Source organism: Platalea leucorodia (assembly GCF_965183815.1).
Source record: "Platalea leucorodia genome assembly, chromosome: 5".
Taxonomy (NCBI): Eukaryota; Metazoa; Chordata; class Aves; order Pelecaniformes; family Threskiornithidae; genus Platalea; species Platalea leucorodia.
This window is the reverse complement of record NC_138827.1, coordinates 18,100,250-18,119,463: the sequence shown is the minus strand read 5'-3', so window position 1 is coordinate 18,119,463 and position 19,214 is coordinate 18,100,250. Positions and strand designations below refer to the sequence as shown.

Sequence of the window (19,214 nt, the reverse complement as noted above, 5' to 3'; positions counted from 1 at the left end):
GAGGCATTCCCTTATCCAGAAACATCAGCTGCTGCCTTAACTCTCTGGTCAAGAGGTACCACTGCATCATGCTTCACAGCAGTGCCCTTTCTGCCAAGCGTTGATTCCCTAGCTGCCCTTCTGCTTATTCCCACCCCTTCTTTGCACTTGCATGTGTGATCTTGGCGGTGAAGTTAATCTGACTGAAAAACAGGTTTTCTTCCAACCGGGTAAGTTTTCAGCCGGGTCAGTCCTTTGAGCTGTTGACTAGTGGTGATGCTTGTGCCAGGCAAAGGGAGACGCGAGCAGCCGAGAATGGTAGGAGGGAGGACACAACAACTTTTTTTCAGTAGCTCTGCCAGCTGATGTCACCTCAGTGTTAATGAAATGTTGGCCCCAGGGTGCAGTTTCATGATCAGCTTAAGCTGAACTTAAGTAGCTGCTGTTGCTAAAAGGGACAGATTTCCCCTCTCCCTGCCCAGCCTGCACTGGTGCCAGCTCCCTTGCCTGGGGACAGGCCGTGGTGCAGCCATGGGGTGGCCGTGGGAGGGGGCCGAGACAACTGGAAACCAGCAATGTCTTTTATGGGATGTAATTCCAGTCTGAGCTGCCTGTCACTGCTACTGATGCGGGGGAGGGATGCAAGGACCATGGATCTGCTCCTGAAGTTTGGGGAAGGGGGACTGCTTCAGACAGGACTCTGGAAAAGAGAAGGGTTGTAGGAAAGTGCCTGAGGGAGGAATCCAATGTTTGCCCCTTGCTGTGGGTTTGATTTGATGGTGACTCCAGCTGGCACAAATTCAGGCTGCTGTGAAGGGACAAGGTGAGCAGCTCTGGAGAGCTGGCCTGGGGAAGGGAGGTGGCTACAGGGTAATTTATTGCTATGGTTTGTTAGTTAGTTTTTAACTAGACCTAGTTCTCCGGTGTGACTCTGGTTGCGAGTGCTGCTAGGGCACAAAGGCAGCAGGAGGACTTCCCATTTGGGCAGCAGCAATGTTTATGTTGGCATACAGGGATTGTAAAATTGCACCTTAGATTAAGGAATAACAAATTCAATAATTATTTAGGTTGCTTTCTGCTCTACTGTCTCTTATATCAAAATTGTACCCAGCTAATTTTAGTTAAAATTCTTCTATATAAGTAGAAGAAAAGGTTGTTGCTGGCTTGGAGGAGGGAAGGGCCTTGTGTGAAAATAAACTTTTTAATATAAATAAATACTGGGCAGTTAAATATTAAAAATAGTTCTTTACCAAGATATTGTGTAAGAGTGTATACATTTTTTTTTTATAAATTATATTAACTGACATGGTTGGAAAGTTCAAGTTCTATAGTAATGTTAAGTAGTGGGCACTTAGCATGAGAAATGTATATTGTAATACTTAAAGGGGAAAAAGCAAGGCATAGAAAATACATTACAATTTGATAAGTTTAAAAAGTTTTTTGTGTAGCTTAGCTTTGTCTCAGATTCCTTGTGTGTTTTTAAAATTTGTGACAGCTTGACATAGTTCTTTCTTACTTTTGGGAAAAAAAAAAACAAACCACATGACCGCTGCTAGATTTTGTGCTGATTGGATTTAAGCATTTACAATTTTAATCCCCTACAGCAGCACTTTGCATTTCCTTCTGAAGGTTTTAATACTTTCATAAATCAAATGCACTTTTTAAAAAGAAACCACATTTTTTTATATTGGCCTAACATACACTATGAGTGGAGGCTTGGTTTTTTTAAAGTTGAAAAGAATACAGGGAGAGCTTTACTAGCTAAAAATTTGTTCATGGCATGAAATAGTAGGTTAGCAATAAGTATTTGATTTGCTGGCACAGTAGTCAACTGGAAGCACTTAATTGTGAATTTTTATTTGTATCCAGGAGTGTAAAAGCTATCAGACTCATCAAAGACCACTCACTGACACTTTGTTTCCTCCATCAAACAAAATTGCTTTAAATCTGGTTCTGCATTTAAACCATTATTGTATTTTTGGCATCTAGAAAGTTCAGCTTACATTCATCTCTAATTTGTAGTGCATGTGGTTCAAAATTATCTACCTGGAGTTGTTACATAGACTTAACTGTTTGAACAGTATTTTTTCTCAAACTGGACCATATTTGGTTTAATTTTTAATATCTAATATTAAAAACATGTATATTTCACAAGGAGGGGTTTGGAGTTCTGAAGGGCAGTGCAGGGCCTTGCTGCAGTGACAGTACCTCCGAGAGTGGCCCTAAAATAGGATTTGGCTTGAGCCGCGGTTGTTCTAAATAGCTAAATTCACTGCCTCGCTTGGGAGAGGAGCCTTGGATCCATTTCACTTACGAAGGAATTTCAGATCCCCTAATGTGAACAGTCTGTCATGGGTTTCCCTGCAACTGCAAAGGAACAGTCTGCTTTCTTTCCAAGATGATTATCTTTCTAAAGCCTGGTCTGCCTTTAATTAGAGCAGGCAGGCTTCATTCTTCAACATTGGGTGGCTCAGATTATAGAAGAGATCAAAGTTGCAGCTTTTAGATTGAGTGACCAAGGAAAGTTTGATGGAGGAACTCAGGGGAGAAAGGAAGACAAAGGAGCAGAAATTTTCATCTGCTTATTGAGGCCTGAATTGCAGTTTTGCAGCTCCCAGGGTTCTAAAGATAAAGATCTTGATTAGTGAAATATTTTGGTGCCTCGGAGGTGATGCATCACTTTTTTTAAAGCACTTCCTGCATGGGTTAAAATTGGTGACCTGAGCATCACTTTAGTTTGAAAACTGGTTCTGCACCATAAGAAGTGAGCTGGGGGTTATCTCCTTCGAAACAGCAGCCTTTGGTCTGATTTCTGCTGCTGCCACTAAAGCATCAGTGGTCACCAGATTTATGATGAAAGCGATTTTAATACTTTTGCAGAAGTTCGTATTGTTAATTTGGGAGAAAAAACAGGGATAGTAGGCAAGCTCGAAGTCTAATTGGTGACTGGTTGTGAGTAGTGTTCACTAAATACTAAGTAAATATTGAAAATGGTGACTGTCGTCTGACAGTCATTCTGAAGTGATTTTAAAATGTTTAAAAATAACTCATAGAATATTGATACTTACCTTGGGTCATGCTAGTTTCTTTTGAAAAAATTCAACTACACTGAGGATCCCAATTCGTCACCTTACTTTCGGTATGAGTGCTGTTTCTTTTTATGGTACGGAGTCAAAGCGGGATTAATTTGGGGCTTGTATGACATAATGAACTTGGTTTCTGTGGTGAGAAGTGTACTTGGCCAAACATGTTTCTGCTCCGGCTTGTCTTCAAAATGCTGTGCAGGTGAAACTGAACTGCTACGGTATATCCACAAAGCTGAGTATTGCCACAGGCTGCCAAAGGAAGCAAAATAAATCTTTCGTAATGAAGTGGTTTTGAAAAGTAACCTTTAACATACGTGTTTATGAAGGCCACAATTGTAGGATTTTTGCTTTCCAGTCGCACAGAAAGATCCTTTAATGTGTTAAAGATCTCAGCTTCTGAAAAGCATATAGAAATGCAGAATCTGGGTAGAATATGGGAAGTGAGAAATATGTTGCAACATGCATTTTAAATTCTAGTTCAGGTAAGCGGCCCTTGCGTGAGCCTGGCTGTCCGGGAGGAGGAGGGGGCAGGGAAAACCTTGTCATGTTCTTCTGAGCTGGAAAACCAGCGGTTCCATGCATCACCTTGATTTCTTGAAGTAAAAAACCAAGTAAAAACTAAGGAAGATACTGCCATAAACAATGATCTACTTCACATTTGGATGCTGACTGCAGCAAACTCTTTCAGTGTGCAGTAAATGGCCCTCAGGAGTCACTCCTCCTGCGTGTTGGTGGTGCTTCTGCATCCTTATTGAAAAGGCATCATTGAGTTTGTCTCTGGTCTTGTACAGCTGTTTCAGCTCTTTCCCCTGATTGAAATTTTCATTTAGTTTTAAAATGATTTGTTGTGTTTAATAATTAAGTTCCATAAACTTACATTATAAAATATAGGGTTTACCCAGCACAATGTTGAATGGGTTAAAGTCAGCTGGTGTAATCCTTTACGTTATGTTTTCTATGAAGTCTGTCTTAGTGAATGTTAAAAAAGCAAACCTTTTAGAAGGGAAATTGTCCTCTAATTCTGGATTCCTTGTTTTGGAACAGAGCTGCTGATTCTTTCATTTTTCCTGGCAGCAAACCCTGCCTATTGTATGTGGAAAGCAGGCAGGATGTGCTGCCAGCCCGGCAAAGGTGCTCTGAAGTGTTAACTCGCCAGCAAAGCTAATCTGGTTACTCTTGGTAACAAACAAATGCTTTGTTTTAGGAAAATCATGCAGCAGGGAGGGCTAGCTTTATTTTTTTCTCATGTTTTGGGTGGATGTCTCCTTGCTTCTGCTGAAATCTTTCCAGAGTTCAGGAACGCGGACTTGTCATTTCGTCATGAAGCGAACTGCCCTCCCGTGGCATCACCTACCGCCAGCTCCACCTCTCATCCGCAGTGCGTGAGTCAAGGTTTCTGTTTCCACTTTGACATTTGAACTGCGTCACTTGTTCTGTTGTGAATGTCCAAGTTTTTATGGCTCTTCATGTCAGGTTTGCTCTTGTCCCTTCCTTGTTACCCTTTCAGGAGTGTAAATTTCCACCGGTTCTGTAGCTTTGACCTGCTTTGGAGATCAGCCCCAGGGTCAGGACTGATGCCCTGGTGGTGGACAGGACCCTGCTGGGAAGCCAGTGAGATCTCAAATATTGTTTAGATGAAGCTTTATTTTTTTTAACTCTCCAGTGCTGGTTTAATAGAGCCTCTTCATTTTATACAGGGAAATGTAAATTCTTTCCCTGTGGAAAATAAACACTTTTATCTCAGGAATTCTCATCTGCTGTTTCCAGATGTACAGGGAAGACTTCTGGCCTGGAAGTGTGAAGGAGCTGTAAAATGAAAAAGTGAGGGCACAAGTTTTAAACCTGTGGGGTGAGAACTGTTCTGCCCACCCTGTTCACAGCTGAGCCAGGCAGTAAGCTGCAGCAGAGCCCTGCGTGCCCTGCGGTGTTTCAGGCTGGGCGGTGCTGAAGGGCCTTTCCAGAAAGAAATAAAACAAATGATACTATAAAACACTTAGAGAGGAGCCCAACTAGGGGCACATGCAATAAATTTTTAAAATGTCGTAGCAAGTTAAGGTATTGTAATTAACGTGTCTAGAATAAAAAATAATACAGTCTTTCCACTCTCAAACCTCTTGGTTTTTTGCTTGGAGTGAGTTAAGGCAATTACTTCTGGCCATGCCATCTCCAAATAGAAAATGGCACCAGCATTTATGTGGCATGGCATATTTCATGTTAAGTACACTATTTGCTGTCTTGAAAAGAAAAATTGTTTGAAGAATCAATTTGACAAAAAAATTTTCTTGAAAATTACAGTTTCTCAGTGTTACAGTATCAGAATGTGAAAAGCTAGCTCTGCTCAGGTTTTTTGGCTGTCTTTGAAGAATCTGCCATTCACTAACTGAGCTGTACTCAGAGCCTAACCTGCTCTTTGCTACCTGTTCCAACCCCAGAGCTGTGTCAGCAAGGTTATTTGTCTGAAGGGTGAATCTGGGGAGCTGATTTGGCTGAAAAGCGACTATTTCTGTCAGTTTATTTTCAGTCAGCTTGGCTGCCGGAGCTGGCTTACACGGCAAAACCAATTGTTACCAGTGCAGGAAAGGGACAGTGAAGAGACGAAGAACTGCTTTTGTGGCTGCTGCTATTGACAGCAGCTCCCGGAGCTCTGCACGGTGCGCAGGATGTTGTGCTAACTCGGTGTGAAAAGCGGTTTGAAAGTACTGTTTTTACTGAATTCAGTAGTTTTAATCCTCTTTATTTGTTAAGGAGTGATTATAGCTGTAACAAAAGATTGTTCACTTTTGTTTTTAAAATCAGTCTTTTAAAGTGCACTGCTGAATGTTAATCAAAAAACTTTGTACCAATTGATTCGTGTAAAGGTTCTGGCATAACAGATATCCTGCCGGCTGTTGTAGCAGAAAAACTGCACCTTCAGTTCTCAGAAACCATCCTCTCCCTGGGGGACCAGCTCTGTTCCTGCTTCCAGTGGACTGCTGCCAGTCTAGCAGCTATCTTATATTTAGGCAGCTGAACAGCCTGTGCGCCGCTGCCGTGGCGGGGTGCGATGCCAAGCCCTGTGTGCAGAGTCTGGCGTCCTCCAGGCTGCTGCTCGTGCCGTGCTCTTTCCCGTCTCAGGCGAGCACCACCTCTGTCACCAGAGGTGTCGGGAGGCTCTGGGCTGGGCAGGCCCCGTTTCCCTGCCGCGTGCCAGCGGATCCTGCCGTCAGGAAGCGTGGGGATGGCTCCTGCACAAACAGCTCGGTCACAAACCCGTGTGTTTGGGGCCTCCCGGCGCGCGGGAGGAGCTCGGACAGCAGGGCGTGCTTTCCCCATGAGTAATGGCTTGGAGGGACCTCGTTTTGCAACTGAGAATTAACTGTTTGGACTGTATTGAGTTTAGCTGCTGGGAATTTAAACAGCCATAGCTGCTGTAGTCTGGGCTTCATAATCTCAGTTTGGGATGGGCTGTGTTCGTGATATCTCATGGGGCATGCATACAGTGGAGGGTCTCCAGGCTGGAGGCCAGCTACCAGCAGTGCTGGGCTTGATAAAGCCCTAGGGAACACTCTCTGCAACTAAATCTTCCAATTCTTAATCGGTTCCTGATTCCAGAAGGATTTCTTCATTGCTTCATGCTACTGACTAGATAAGATACAAGTAAGACCTAAAAAGAGATAAGGACATAACTTTAGCTATGAAAAAGAAATTCTGTTATTTTCTATAAGTTTGCTAATTGTCTAATTAGTTGGCAGAAGGAATTAGTGTCCCATGAAGCTGCAGTTAGATGTAAACTGTAAACTAGTAGTACCTGTTATTCAGAGCGAGACAGAGGTACCTTCGGTTTGTTGCTTTTTCCCTGCTCAGTAAAGAGATAGGCTGTGCTGCTATCACAAGGTTGCATTTTCTGTTTCATGGTTGTGGTCACTGAAAAACAGTATTATTTAGTGGCTCTTTCTTGGCTTCCTTATTAAAGGTGGAATGTGGGCCTGCAGGAAGGGTGAGGTCTTTCCTCTTGCATTTCCGAACCTGACATCCTCAACAGTGGCTTTTCTAAATCGGTGCTGACCTGGGGACGCTGTCCTGCTGCCACCGATGACTGGGTAAAACATCCCTGACTTCAGAGGAGGAGGTCTGGATTTTCAAGTTGTGACTTTAAATCCTTGATAAACCAGTTAGGTGTACAAAGAGTGTTTAAGATAAATATATGAAAATTGTTTTGCACTTCATATAATGATATATAGTCTGCGGGTAACCATATTTTAAATGGAAGCAAACTTCTGCTAGGACATTACTGAACTATCTTTGCTTTTCACTCAAATGAATATAATTTCCTAGGAAAAAGGAGGGAAGGAGAAAATCAAACTTTTGATAAATCTAAAATGGAAGTTCTATACTGTTTGATGGTTTTAAATTAATGCTGTGGCTAAAGCCATTCAAAAGCATCCAGTAACTTTATAGTAGTATAATGAAAGGTTCTGTTGAACACAAATATGGAGTAATATTAGAAGGAACATCGTTTCCTGTAAAAATAATTTCTATGAAATGCATTTCATGATTCCCAATGGCTAAAAGTGAATTTACAAAATGTTATAGTAATAGAAATTTGATTATTGTTGCATGGGTGGGAAAAATTCTGTGAACTCTCAGTCCATCGCTATTCTTGTGATTATCAGCAGTTCAGTGGTTTTAATGATGTGTACATATCCAGTTATAAGTACTCTAAATGTTCTTAGAAGTTGTTTTAAATTAAGCCACCTGAGGTGGCTGTTTTATTTCCTAAAACTGCCGGTTAGGTTAAGGTTGTGTTCTCTCTCCTGGTATGTCAGATCTCCGCTTCTGTGGTGTCTGTTTCATATCACATCGATATGTAAGTGTGTCTGCATCCAGGGTGAATGAACTGCTGAAACGCCTTTGTCTAATCTAATTTACACTGAGCCAGATTAAGGACTAGAGGGATATACAAGGGAGTCAGTGCAAGCTTCAGTTGTATAATGTAGATGGAGAAACGAGTTGCATTTTTTTTCTTAAACAGATTTCTAGGCAAAAGAAGGAAACTGAGACCTGGATATATGTGAAGATGAAGGCAGCTGCTCTCCCATTACTTTTGCCATTGTCTGTTATACGTAGTTAATCCCCTCACGCCATGTGTGTGGCACTGCTGCTGTCTTGCTGCCTTTCCAAGTTGCCCTGGAAAGATTGAGTCCGCTATCAGGCCGGCTGCTGGAGCACTAATAAACTGCCACGCCAATCTTTTGTTAAATGCTGGTTGCTTTAACTAGAAAATCTTAATATGGTTGGAACTGCAAGTGGTTATTCTTAAATATCAAAATTAAATCATTTCCAGTAGGCAGTTTTATTTATAAATTACTGCAGCTGTTGTTGAAAGAAGTCTGCATTTTTGCAGAAGACACCTTGAGCTGTGTTGGTTAGTGACCTTATGGCAGGTAAACACAGTCTGCTCAGCCTGTGTCCTTTCAGGGCTGCACTCCGTCATCTTCAGTCTGTCGATCCCAGTGTACAGTGTGCCGCCTCGATCAGAATGGGATTTTACCCGACAGGTACTTGAATTGGTGCCTTTTTATATGCGTGGCTTAGCCTGACTTGGTATTTAAGATGAGCCGTTTGCTAAGGTGTGTATAGGTGAGGTACAAAGCTAAAGCGATATGCTGTTTGGTAGCATTGTATAGACTCTGTGCCATACACGCTTTCTTAAAGGTGGGTAAAATTTAACTTCATGAAAGCTGTTAGTGAAAAGCCTCCATTCCATTCAGCTGTGGAAAACAGGACTGAGAAGAAAATGGCGTCTGAAACCAACCATGTCAGCCATGGTAAATACAGCACCTTCTTCATGAAAGGCATGTACACTATCAAATTCAGTTTTAGAAATAGAGGTGGCTCATCTCTTAGGCAGTCTGTTGAAGGACAGAAAACTCTGGCTGCTCAAGAATTTTGTGTAAAACCATTATCATGCACAGCACCGCGTTCCTACAGAAACATTTAGTAGCTCTGTGTTCTATCAAATCAGTTAGCTGATGTGTGTAGTAGTTGCCACTTAAGATTAGATTAAAATCTGTTTAACAGTGTGGTGCTACAACTGGAGTACTCTTACACTGTAGTTCTTCCATGTAATTTCAGGGGGGATTTTACAAGAATGAGGGGAAAAAAAAAAAAAATTGCTCTCTAACAGGATATAATTTTGATCAGACACAGTATTTTTATTTGTGTGGCAGAAAAGTTTGTCTTCTGTGCATTTTCTTAAATAAATATTACAGTGCTTGCAGTTTATGTTGCTATCAAAGTATTTAAGTGGCTTTTGTCTTGTTGAGGTTTTGAGCATTACTGTATTCTGGTATTTAATTATTAAACTCCTTATGGTTCATGAATAGTTCAAGCAGATAATGTGCCATGAAACTGAAGTCAAATGCCTGAAAACACACAAACAAAACCCCCAAACTTAAAGTGAATGAATATTGTCTTTGGAGGCATTTTGCTTGTTCAGCTGATGAAGCCTGATCAAGAAAATGAACTTTCTGTGCATGACCAGTCTTGCAGTAGGTTATTAAACGGATTGCAGGATCAGGATGAGAAGGAAGTCAGTGTAGTAGATGAGGAACTCCGACAGCAGCGGGGGAAACTCCTTTGAACAGGAAAATAAGAGTACTGGAGTACCTCCAAGTCCTCTATGGCAGCAGACCTGGAGTAACGGTGAAGTAACGGTGAACAGCCAAGTAGAAGAGATCACGGGTGAACTAAATTTATCTTTCTCTATTTTATAGATCTACAAAGGTAGGATAAAGCACTGTTATAGCAAATGAGTCAACACCAAACAAATCTGTGTCAACACTAAACAATTCAAAGTTTATGTGTAAACTGGGATTGGAAAAAGGTGTGGAACTGTACATGTAAAGATTTGAGTATGTTTGTAACAACTGTTAATATTATTGTGGAAGTATGTGTAAGTATTCAGATAGTTTTCTCTTGAGGGTAGACCTTTACTGGGAATACTATTAATTTCTGATGATCTTTTTAAGTAATAAATCCTTTCTGTTCTTTTAGTATTATGGAAGTCGGCAAAATGAGGGAGTGGGAGATTTCTGATTAAGGTTGTGGGCATGTAAGGTTAAGGGAAGGTGTGGAGGCTACAGTTTCCACCGATTGCTGATTGATAAAGTTCTGCAGTGGTAAAATATAAAAAGATTAAGTTGGCTGTCCTGCTTTTCTTGTGTCTTTATATTCCTTTACATCAGGTGCATTGATAACATTACCTGATGAACAACATGGAGTGAAATTCCAGTTGCTTCAATACATCTTTGCATTCAAGTGAAGTTACTCAGGATTCCAGTTTGCTTTGTGTTAAACCATGCGCAGTCGGAAATATCGTTAGAGCTTGGTGCGGTGGATTCGTGCTGTGGACTGGGGATTCCAGGAATATCAGGCTTTCCCAAGCACCCTGTGCTGGGCCAGCCATCCATGCTCGCTGTGCCGGGGCCAGGAGCCAGTGCTACCTACGGCATAGTGAACAGGGTGGTGTTTGCAGCAATGGCCCTAATGAGATTACAACTTGAAACTGAACGGGTTTTGTTGAAAGCATTGTAGCAATCTTTGACCCTGAACATGCTGATTAGTCTGACAATGGTCTTTTTTCCTCCCTTAGGGCTGAGAAAACAGAGGTGCTCAGTGAAGACCTGTTGCAGGTATTGTAACACAGTGAATATGTATTTTTTTTAAATGCTCTTTGTGAAGTTTGAGCCTCTGGAGTTTTGTGGACTACCGAATGTGGGGGCAAAAAAAAATACTGCAAATGACAGGGATGACAACAAGGATGTCTTTGGCTGACTTAGCACATGAAAAAACGATGATACAGTTTGAGTGGAAAAACTCAGGTGCTTCTGTTTCTGAATCTGATCATATGGCTTGATAAAGTGAAGGAGGAAGCATTTTTGCTTTTAATTAAATGAACTAGCTTGTTAAGCTTATGAACTATTAGTGCTAATGACTTGCCAGTCTGTCTGGTGGAGGACGATGAGCTGGGAAGAAACTATGATTAGGCACAGCTGGTTTCTGTCTGATTTCTGATTTTCTTGAAGAGGTCAACTTGAGCCTTAAGAGAAGTGGCAAAAAAACATGCCAACTGCTTGCTAATAGGTAATGTCAATTTTTTCTGAAAGTCTGGAATTGCTCTAAATAAATGTACAAATGCTTCTTGTTTAGCTTGTGATATTTGTTCTCAAATTTGTCACACTGACATTTGATTTGTTTGCAGACTTGTCATCTTTTTGAAAGTATGCCATCTAATCAAACATTACTTTCATGGTGGAATTTTAGTTGCAACTGTTAGATTAACAAGGTTGACTGATTACGTGGAACGCATTTGGTTACAGATTTGTTCTGCATAGTTTTCTTCCTCTGGTTACTTTGTGAAAGACAAAAAAAAAAAAGGGCAGAAGATAAATTGGCAAGGGAAGTCAGGCTAGCTGTTCCACGTAACCTGGAGTGTAATGGTTATTTCAAATTGATTGCAAAGCATCTTAGTATGCTTAAGTTCAGGACCTGTATATGAAACATGGAAGCCAAATAAATGATGCAAGTACTTTTATTTCATATGACTCCAGCTGTTCAGATTAAAGTAGATGAGAGAATGTATCAGCTTTAAAACTTGAATTCAGCACAAATACATGAAATCATCTTGAGTAATGATGAAATGAGTTGACCTGAAACATTTTACCCTGCTTTTCAGGGGACTGCTTTCTTTGAACCGTAAATATCTTAACAGTTTAACAATACTATTTTTAATTTCTAAAGAGATGTGTCCAGTTAAATGGCACAAAGGATGTTAAAACACCTTGATAGCCTTCAAGGGCCCATCTGTTTTCTTGGTTAGCTGCATAATAGTAACAAGAAGTGAAAGCCAAAAGGACTGCTGCTTGTTGCCAAAAAAATTTTGCAAGCAAGGCTTTCCCAGGCACGGAGCAGACTGGCTACACCCAAGTGGAAGAATTTACTCACTTGTTTGTTTGCTCTTGGGGGCTTGGAGGGGGGGCAGGGAGGGAGGCTCTTATCTAACTAAAGAGCTTAAAAGCATGGTACTGTTCACTTTATAAACGTTTCACAGTGTTCTTTTTTATATTTAGCTCAAGCTTTGACATAGGATTGCCACAGCTTTTTTTCTGTTTTCTGAAGTGTAATACTCCATTTCAACTATCTCTGTTAAATGTGTTCCTGTCTGAAGACAAGGGATATATTTCAGTACTGAAAAGGCTTCTACAATAGACCCGCTTTCTGGCATGCCCTTGTAGCGTATAATAAAGCAATTGTGTGATGTTTTGTACACTGAAGATGCCCTGTGGGTACAGACAGCATGGCCTGTAGGTCACATTTTCAGTTCAAAGGTAACTTAATGGAGATTAATGTCCTTCATGGTTTTCCTGACATCTTTGAACTAAAAAGCAGATGAGAGAGGGGAGTACATTATCATGAAGTTTTGGGGTCATGTTCTTTCTATCAGTCTTCTGCCCTTTGAGTTTGGCATTGAGACTGCCTGGAAAGAGGCTGTTGGGAATATATGTGCTCCAGAGTCTTTCTAAGGAGTGTAAGCCACCATGCCTGGCTGACAAGGGCTGTGTTAGTCTGCTGGGATCTGTAAGATGGTTCAGTTACAGGATGTCACCATGTTTCAGGTCACTGTGCTCAGTATTTTAAAAAGTCTTAACTACGTGACCTTGCAAAAATAAATGCTTTCACAAATAGTGGGTGGTTTAGAATGTGTTGGTGGAATTTAATTTTGAAGATAACACGACAGAATGAATCGTCTTAGCTGCAACAGTAGACGACAAACAGTACCTTCTTGTTCATGTGTCTTCATATGGACTTTTTTGAAGTGGAATTAATTTTGAGCTTGTTGATATATACTCTGTAAATAAAAGGCAACACCTTGTGCTTTCAGAGCAGTCCTTCTTGGGCAGTTTCTCTGCACCTTACTCCACTATAATAGATTTTTACTAAGCTTTTTGAGCACCTCAACTTGGATTCATCTTGTGGCTGTCAAGAGCTTTTAGTCCCTTTAGTGCCTCATGTAGCCAGTGAAACTTTGGTCTTCCTACATTGGTCCTTCAACTCACCACCCTCCTATACTGGTTCTTTTTCACCTTCCCTTTGGGCTTGCAAAGGCTGCTGATGGGTGGTACAGCCCCAGGGCCCAGCTTTGGGTGCTCCTCCAGGATACAGCTTAGCAGAACTGCTGCCTCCCTCTTCTGAAAGGAAATGGGCAGCCCAGTTCTGCACTTGCTCATACGTTCAGGACAGGGCTCCCACATCCAACAGCAGTGATTCTGTCCTGGTCCTCACCAAGTCCCTGTCGGTCTGTGCCTCCCTCTACTGCCATCTTCTTTCTTGCAACTTCTCCCAGTCCACACTCCTGAAGCCTCCTCTTCTGTTGGATCTGCTATCCTTTTTAGTAGCTGTAGTTTTTACTAGCTGCTTTTGCTGGGACCTAATTACATCCTTCCAATTGTAACCACTTTAGGGATATACACATCCTGTCATAGTAGCGCCAAATAACATCGTGGTAGTGCCAAATAAACATGTTGGGAGGAAAAAACGTGTCATTCTTACCTGGATGTATAGCATTCTAAATGAGAATTTGTAACATTTCGTGTTCATTAGAACATAGCAGTCTGTCTCCTCTGGAAAAACAAACAGTGTATCTCCTGCTTTAAATACAGTGCCCTTAACAGGAGCTAACACAGGGCATAATAACTTAGCACTAAAATTACTCCATCAGCTAATCTGTATTTATGATTGATAGGAAAGCTGGGGAGAATTATTGCCCTCCTGAAAATGTAATAGCAGTGATTTTAGAGCTGTATGAAAAACTGGAGTCTGTTAAGATTATTTCTACAGATGAAATCTACTTTTTTTCCCACTTGCTTTTTAAATAGAAGCCATTCCAAAGGGCCTCCTTTTATTCTTGGTGAGTCATCAAAATGCAGATAAACTGCATTCTTTTGGTGCTGTGCATAGAGAGCTTGGTGCCATAAGCAGTTCTGTCCCAGTGCTCATCACTTTGCTTTTGGTGTTCTTTGAAATAAAATAGTCCAAATTCCTTACTTAAAATCCCTTAAAAGAACAGTTTATTAATGTCTATCTTTGTCATATTTACAGTCTATGTATTAAGCCATGTTTCAAATATACTATGACAGAGCTCTTGTTTGTGCATTTACGCTTATTTTTTTCATTCTGCATCCCTTTTGAATCTCATTAACCTCTCCCTGAAAATATTACTTTGCTTAGCATATGGGAACTTTGTCCTTGTATTTAACAGCCAGAGAAGGAAATGCAATAGAAAGCTTGCAGTACATAGTTTGGCCCAGGGTAAAGGAGTGGTCAGATAAGTCTTTAGCCTTCTACTTTACAAGGTCACAATGAAAAAAAAAAAAGAAAGTTTTCCCATAGTTTTCTCCCTAAATTAGTGTCTTAGATATCTGCATGTGCCATTTGTCTTGGATGGCAAGTATCAACCTGATTCTCTTTTGCCGAGACAAAAAATAGGGGCAACATTTTTCTTCCTCTTCCATTCTCCAGTCTTGTGAGCATTTTGAGCTTCGACTGAATTGCTGTGCCACTGAGGCAAAAAAGCAATTTAAATGTCTTTCCAAGCATTTTTGCTGTCAGGCACTTCTGCTAAGCATCTGAACTTTTTGTAAGCTGTAGAACTTGAGAAACACACAACCCAGAACTAAGTGTCGTACAGGAGGAAGATTTTCTGCTGAGGCCAGGGAAATAACTTCTGTTTTTTGTTTTGTTTTCTCTTCCTCCTCTCTCCCCCTCCTGCCGACTAGATCGAGAGACGTCTTGACACTGTGAGATCTGTATGCCACATTGCACAGAAGCGATTAATTGCATGTTTTCAGGGCCAGCATGGTACAGATCCTGATAAGAGACATGTAAGTACAATTGCCCTTTGGCTTGCCTTCTGAGACTAGTCTGAATGTGGTCTGGCCTTCTAAATGCTGATCAGCTGCTATGCCTCAAATTATCCAAGAGAAGAACAACTCTGTAAAATCATCTCACATGTTGACATTATTTGGTAAAATGCTGGCTGTAATTCCCCATCCAGATAGAGTAATATGACCTTGGACTACCTTAGTAGTGTCAGGGCACTCACTTGTTTCTGCAGTGCACTGAGTACTTACAGCTTCCATAAGACCTGATGAGAAGATACTCTGCAACTCTGATCAAGCTCCTCATATTTAGAATTACCTTTGTGCACTGACATCTCCAGTTAACTGTAAATGTTTTTCTGTACACGTTTGATTTCTGCCCCTCTTCAGCAAAGCTGTACATAGGTTTTCTTAAAGTGTTAGAGCCAGAAATAATTAGCATTCAAGTTTTCACCTTTTATTGAATAAAAGAGACCTCCTGAAAACAGGGGGACACAGAACAAACCTCTGCAGAGAGACAGATGACAAGCTAGTTGCTTAGATTTCAAGTTAAAACTGTTTACTTGTCTTTGACTGTAGTTGAGATTCATTTGGGGCCAGTCATTCCAACTAAGACTGAGAAGAAAGTGCTTTTCAAAGTATCTGAGAACAGGAGTCTTGAGGCGTGAAACTTTTTGTGACTTGCTGTTTTCTTAAAGTCAAAGAATGAGCTGCATATGTGTGTAATAGAAACCATATGGAAGAAGAGAAAAATCTTAGGGGGGATGTACTGGGAAAGCTGGAAACGGTGGATAGCGTGAAGCTAAGCATTGTTCCTTCTGTTCCATAGAAAAAACTTCCTCTAACAGCTCTTGCTCAAAATATGCAAGAAGGATCTGTCCAGCTAAGTGATGAAACTCTGTTGGGGTAAGTATTTGGCTTTATAAGTTGCAGTCTGTCATTTTACTGCCTGCAGGGCTCTAATTAGAGACTTTGGGTACATAAAGGCTGTTTTCAATCTAACGAAACTAATATTTCTAGATCCCTTCTCTAATCCAAAGGGAGAAAAAGTGAGCAAGCGTTTCTTCTGGAATGATTCTGGGGCAAGTTTTAGGCTTGCTGTGAATTGCGTTCCAGAGGATTCTGATTCTCTGCTATCTTAAAAGCTTTTGAAAGTGGCTTTTCTCCTTGTGGATTAGTAAAATGATTATCTTCATTTAAAGTTTAAAATTTAGTGTAAATACTGCATTTTGCAGTTTTGTGTTAATGACTTAAAATAATGCCAGTTTGCATTAATGGCTTCTAGTTTAAAATAATGCCAATTTCCTTATCCTGGCAAAGTGCATATTTGCAACTTACAGGGAAGTGGCTGAAACAAATGAATGTCAATATGGTGAATTCCTAGAGCAAATGTGTTTCCTCATTGCTGATGGGAATTCTAATGAAGACAGTGTAGAATGACCTTAAAAACCTTTACATGCATTTTTGTGAGCTGTTGCAGGAGATTTAAATGTGGGTAAAAATCTTAGAGAATAGGAAAAAAATCTTAGAGAATCTTATTTCCCTCGAACAAGCTTAAAACAAAGGTCAAATTATGGTTTTGGAACCTGAGACTGCTGCATATGTGATTGCTTAGCATTATGGTGTTAAGATTTTTTCACATTAAAGGGGCTTAGGAGAAAATTAAATACTGCATTGAGCAATTTTCCTGCATCTGGTGAGATGAAAGGATGGGCATTGAAATAAATACTAACTTCTCTGCCCTTAGGGCCAGTATAATCACCTAGATGACTTAAAGCCTCCAAAAATGTTGTAATGTCTAAGGAATTTTAGGAGACAAAGGTTTAATAACACTGCTTGCCTATCCCAAATTTGCCCATGACAGCATAGAGCGTCTTGATTTTATGCCATTAAGTCATACCTTGCTTTATACAACACAAAGCTTTCCAAAAGGGTAGCAGATGACAAAGGGCCACAACTGTTTTGTTTTGAATCTTTCTTCTTTAGTCAGTAGTAATTCACATGACAACTTCCCATAATTCTTAAAGGAAACTTCTAGATACATGTGGTGATGCAGAAAATAAACTGGCAATGGAGCTCTCTCAGCATGAAGTACAGATCGAAAGAGAAGTTTTAGATCCACTGTGTCTACTAACAGAGGTAAGTCACTTCAGCCTGACTGAAGAAATAAATCTGGATTTATGCATAAACTGAGCAAAAAGGGGTTATCTCATTGCTAATAATAAAGCTGTTCTAAGGGGTCATACATTAGTGCTGGAAAGTGGATATGAAATCTACAAAATGTAGTTTATTACAATACACAATTCAAAAATAAATATAAGCCTTGAATTCTCACTTTAGACAGAGATCCCGAACATTCAGAAGCAGAGGAAACAGCTTGCAAAGCTGGTGTTGGACTGGGATTCGGCAAGAGGAAGGTAAGAAATAATTTTAATTACTGGTCCTTTTGTATTCACATTAACTTCTTGGCATCTCATGGCATCCGATCTGATGCTAGTACTTGCTTCTGAAATGCTGCTGTATGCATGTTAATACTTTGCCAAACAAAGACAAACTTACATTTAAGTTATTCAAAAAAGGATTCATAACTACTAGATTGAAACAGAATCAAGATTTTGGAGCTCTGACATGCCTATGTATAATTGGAAAAATGCTGAAAACTCATCTTCTTTCCAGTTAACTTAAGTTGCCAACTTAAATAAAGAATGGGAGTCTAATTTTGTAACTGTGCCAAGTGCTTTTACAGCATTATATTGGACCATCTCATTGGTAGGGTCCTAGGTTGTTCAACTTACCCTTAAGTCCCTTTAAACGGTCTTAAACTGTGGTGATATTTATGTAGCATTTTCTGGGATTGGTAGTTCTGACATATTATACACCCATGTTAGAGGTTGTAGAGAATGAAGGATTTCTTGTGGATTTTTATAGTTGTTTAGCTGTTTGTGGATTATGCCAGCATGTTATAAATGGTGTATTTTGAGCACCTTCCTTAGTTCTGTTGGAAAACGCCTGAAACTATGGGGTTTGTTTTCTGTCAAAAGAAAGCAATTTCAAGGGAGCCATAAATGCAGATTCTTGTTTAATATTAGTTGTCACCAAATGGCTGAAGCCTTTCTTCCACAGGTATAATCAAGCCCACAAGACTTCAGGAACAAATTTTCAAGTGCATCCTTCAAAAATAGAATCTCTTAAGGAAGAGATGGATGAAGCTGGAAATAAAGTAGAACAATGCAAGGTATGACAAGATAAGTCTCTATCCTTTATGCACCTCTCATATTAGCAGCAACAGCAATCAAAATATGGCTGCTTCTGTAAGCCTTCCACGTGGAACTGGCTGTGTCATTACTGCAGTCGCAAATTATGTGGCTGTTAATAAGCTGTATGTCTTAAAGGTATATTAATGATAGCTGATCTCTGTCTGAATTGCTTGAATTTAACGAGAAACTTCTTTGGGTTTTTGGGGGTTTTTTTTTTTGTTGTGTTCGTTTGGTTTTGGTTTTTTTTTTTTTGAGATGGGTATTTTGCATTATTTTCTGTTTCAGTCTGAGACGGGTATGAAACGGAACTGTGTCTTAGCCTTGACTGAAACGTTCAGGGTGTCAGTGTGCTTCAAGCCACTGAGTAGCCATGTAGTGTGAGCTACCTGGATGAAATTCAGGCTGCTGACATAAAAGGAGCATTCTGACTATTACAGCTCCGAGCAGTTCACATTCAGTTTCACTTCTCAATTGTCAAATACTACATTATGCTGCAGTTGAGCTGAGCACCAAAAACCTGTTAGTGCTACTTGTCTTTGTGTGCAGGGACTGGCTGTAAATAACATATTGCCATACAATCCATTTGTTGACTTATATAGCAAAGCAGTTGCCCAGTTAAAACAAAGTTAGGGATTTTAAATTAATTTTGCTTGGAAGAATACATGTAGTAGAGTACTGGATTCCTGTACTGCCTGAATCGATAGTTCAAACTTACTGCAGGCAAAATAAACAAATGTACTTCTGTCTTTCTGTACAAGCTGAAATGCCCTGTAAATTTGATGTACTATTTTGTGTTCTTTTCTTTTTCAAAGGATCAACTAGCAGCAGACATGTATAACTTTGTGTCCAAAGAAGGGGAATATGCTAGGTGTTTTGTTATGGTGAGTGTTTTTTCAATATGACTTTGATTGCAGCACGTATGTGCATAGACACTCAATTCTCAAAGATTACATTTTGTGTGCTAAACCTTCTAG

The 19,214-nt window shown here is 40.3% G+C and overlaps 1 protein-coding gene across 12 annotated transcripts in view; it reads left to right on the top strand.

Moving 5' to 3' along the window:
• ARHGAP17 (Rho GTPase activating protein 17) overlaps positions 1-19,214 on the top strand; it is a 48,942-nt gene that overhangs the window by 12,894 nt on the left and 16,834 nt on the right. For 11 of the 12 annotated variants that reach the window (XR_014228134.1, XR_014228135.1, XR_014228136.1 and 8 more), the window contains exons 2-8: positions 10,699-10,738; positions 14,882-14,986; positions 15,813-15,889; positions 17,011-17,122; positions 17,324-17,400; positions 18,107-18,218; positions 19,053-19,121. Coding sequence is in view for 7 of the 12 variants with exons in the window: in XM_082311407.1 (XP_082167533.1) it covers positions 10,699-10,738; positions 14,882-14,986; positions 15,813-15,889; positions 17,011-17,122; positions 17,324-17,400; positions 18,107-18,218; positions 19,053-19,121 (592 nt within the window). In the remaining 5 variants the exon portion in view is untranslated. The remainder of the gene's footprint in view (positions 1-10,698; positions 10,739-14,881; positions 14,987-15,812; positions 15,890-17,010; positions 17,123-17,323; positions 17,401-18,106; positions 18,219-19,052; positions 19,122-19,214) is intronic. The other variant, XM_082311406.1, reaches the window with a different exon arrangement.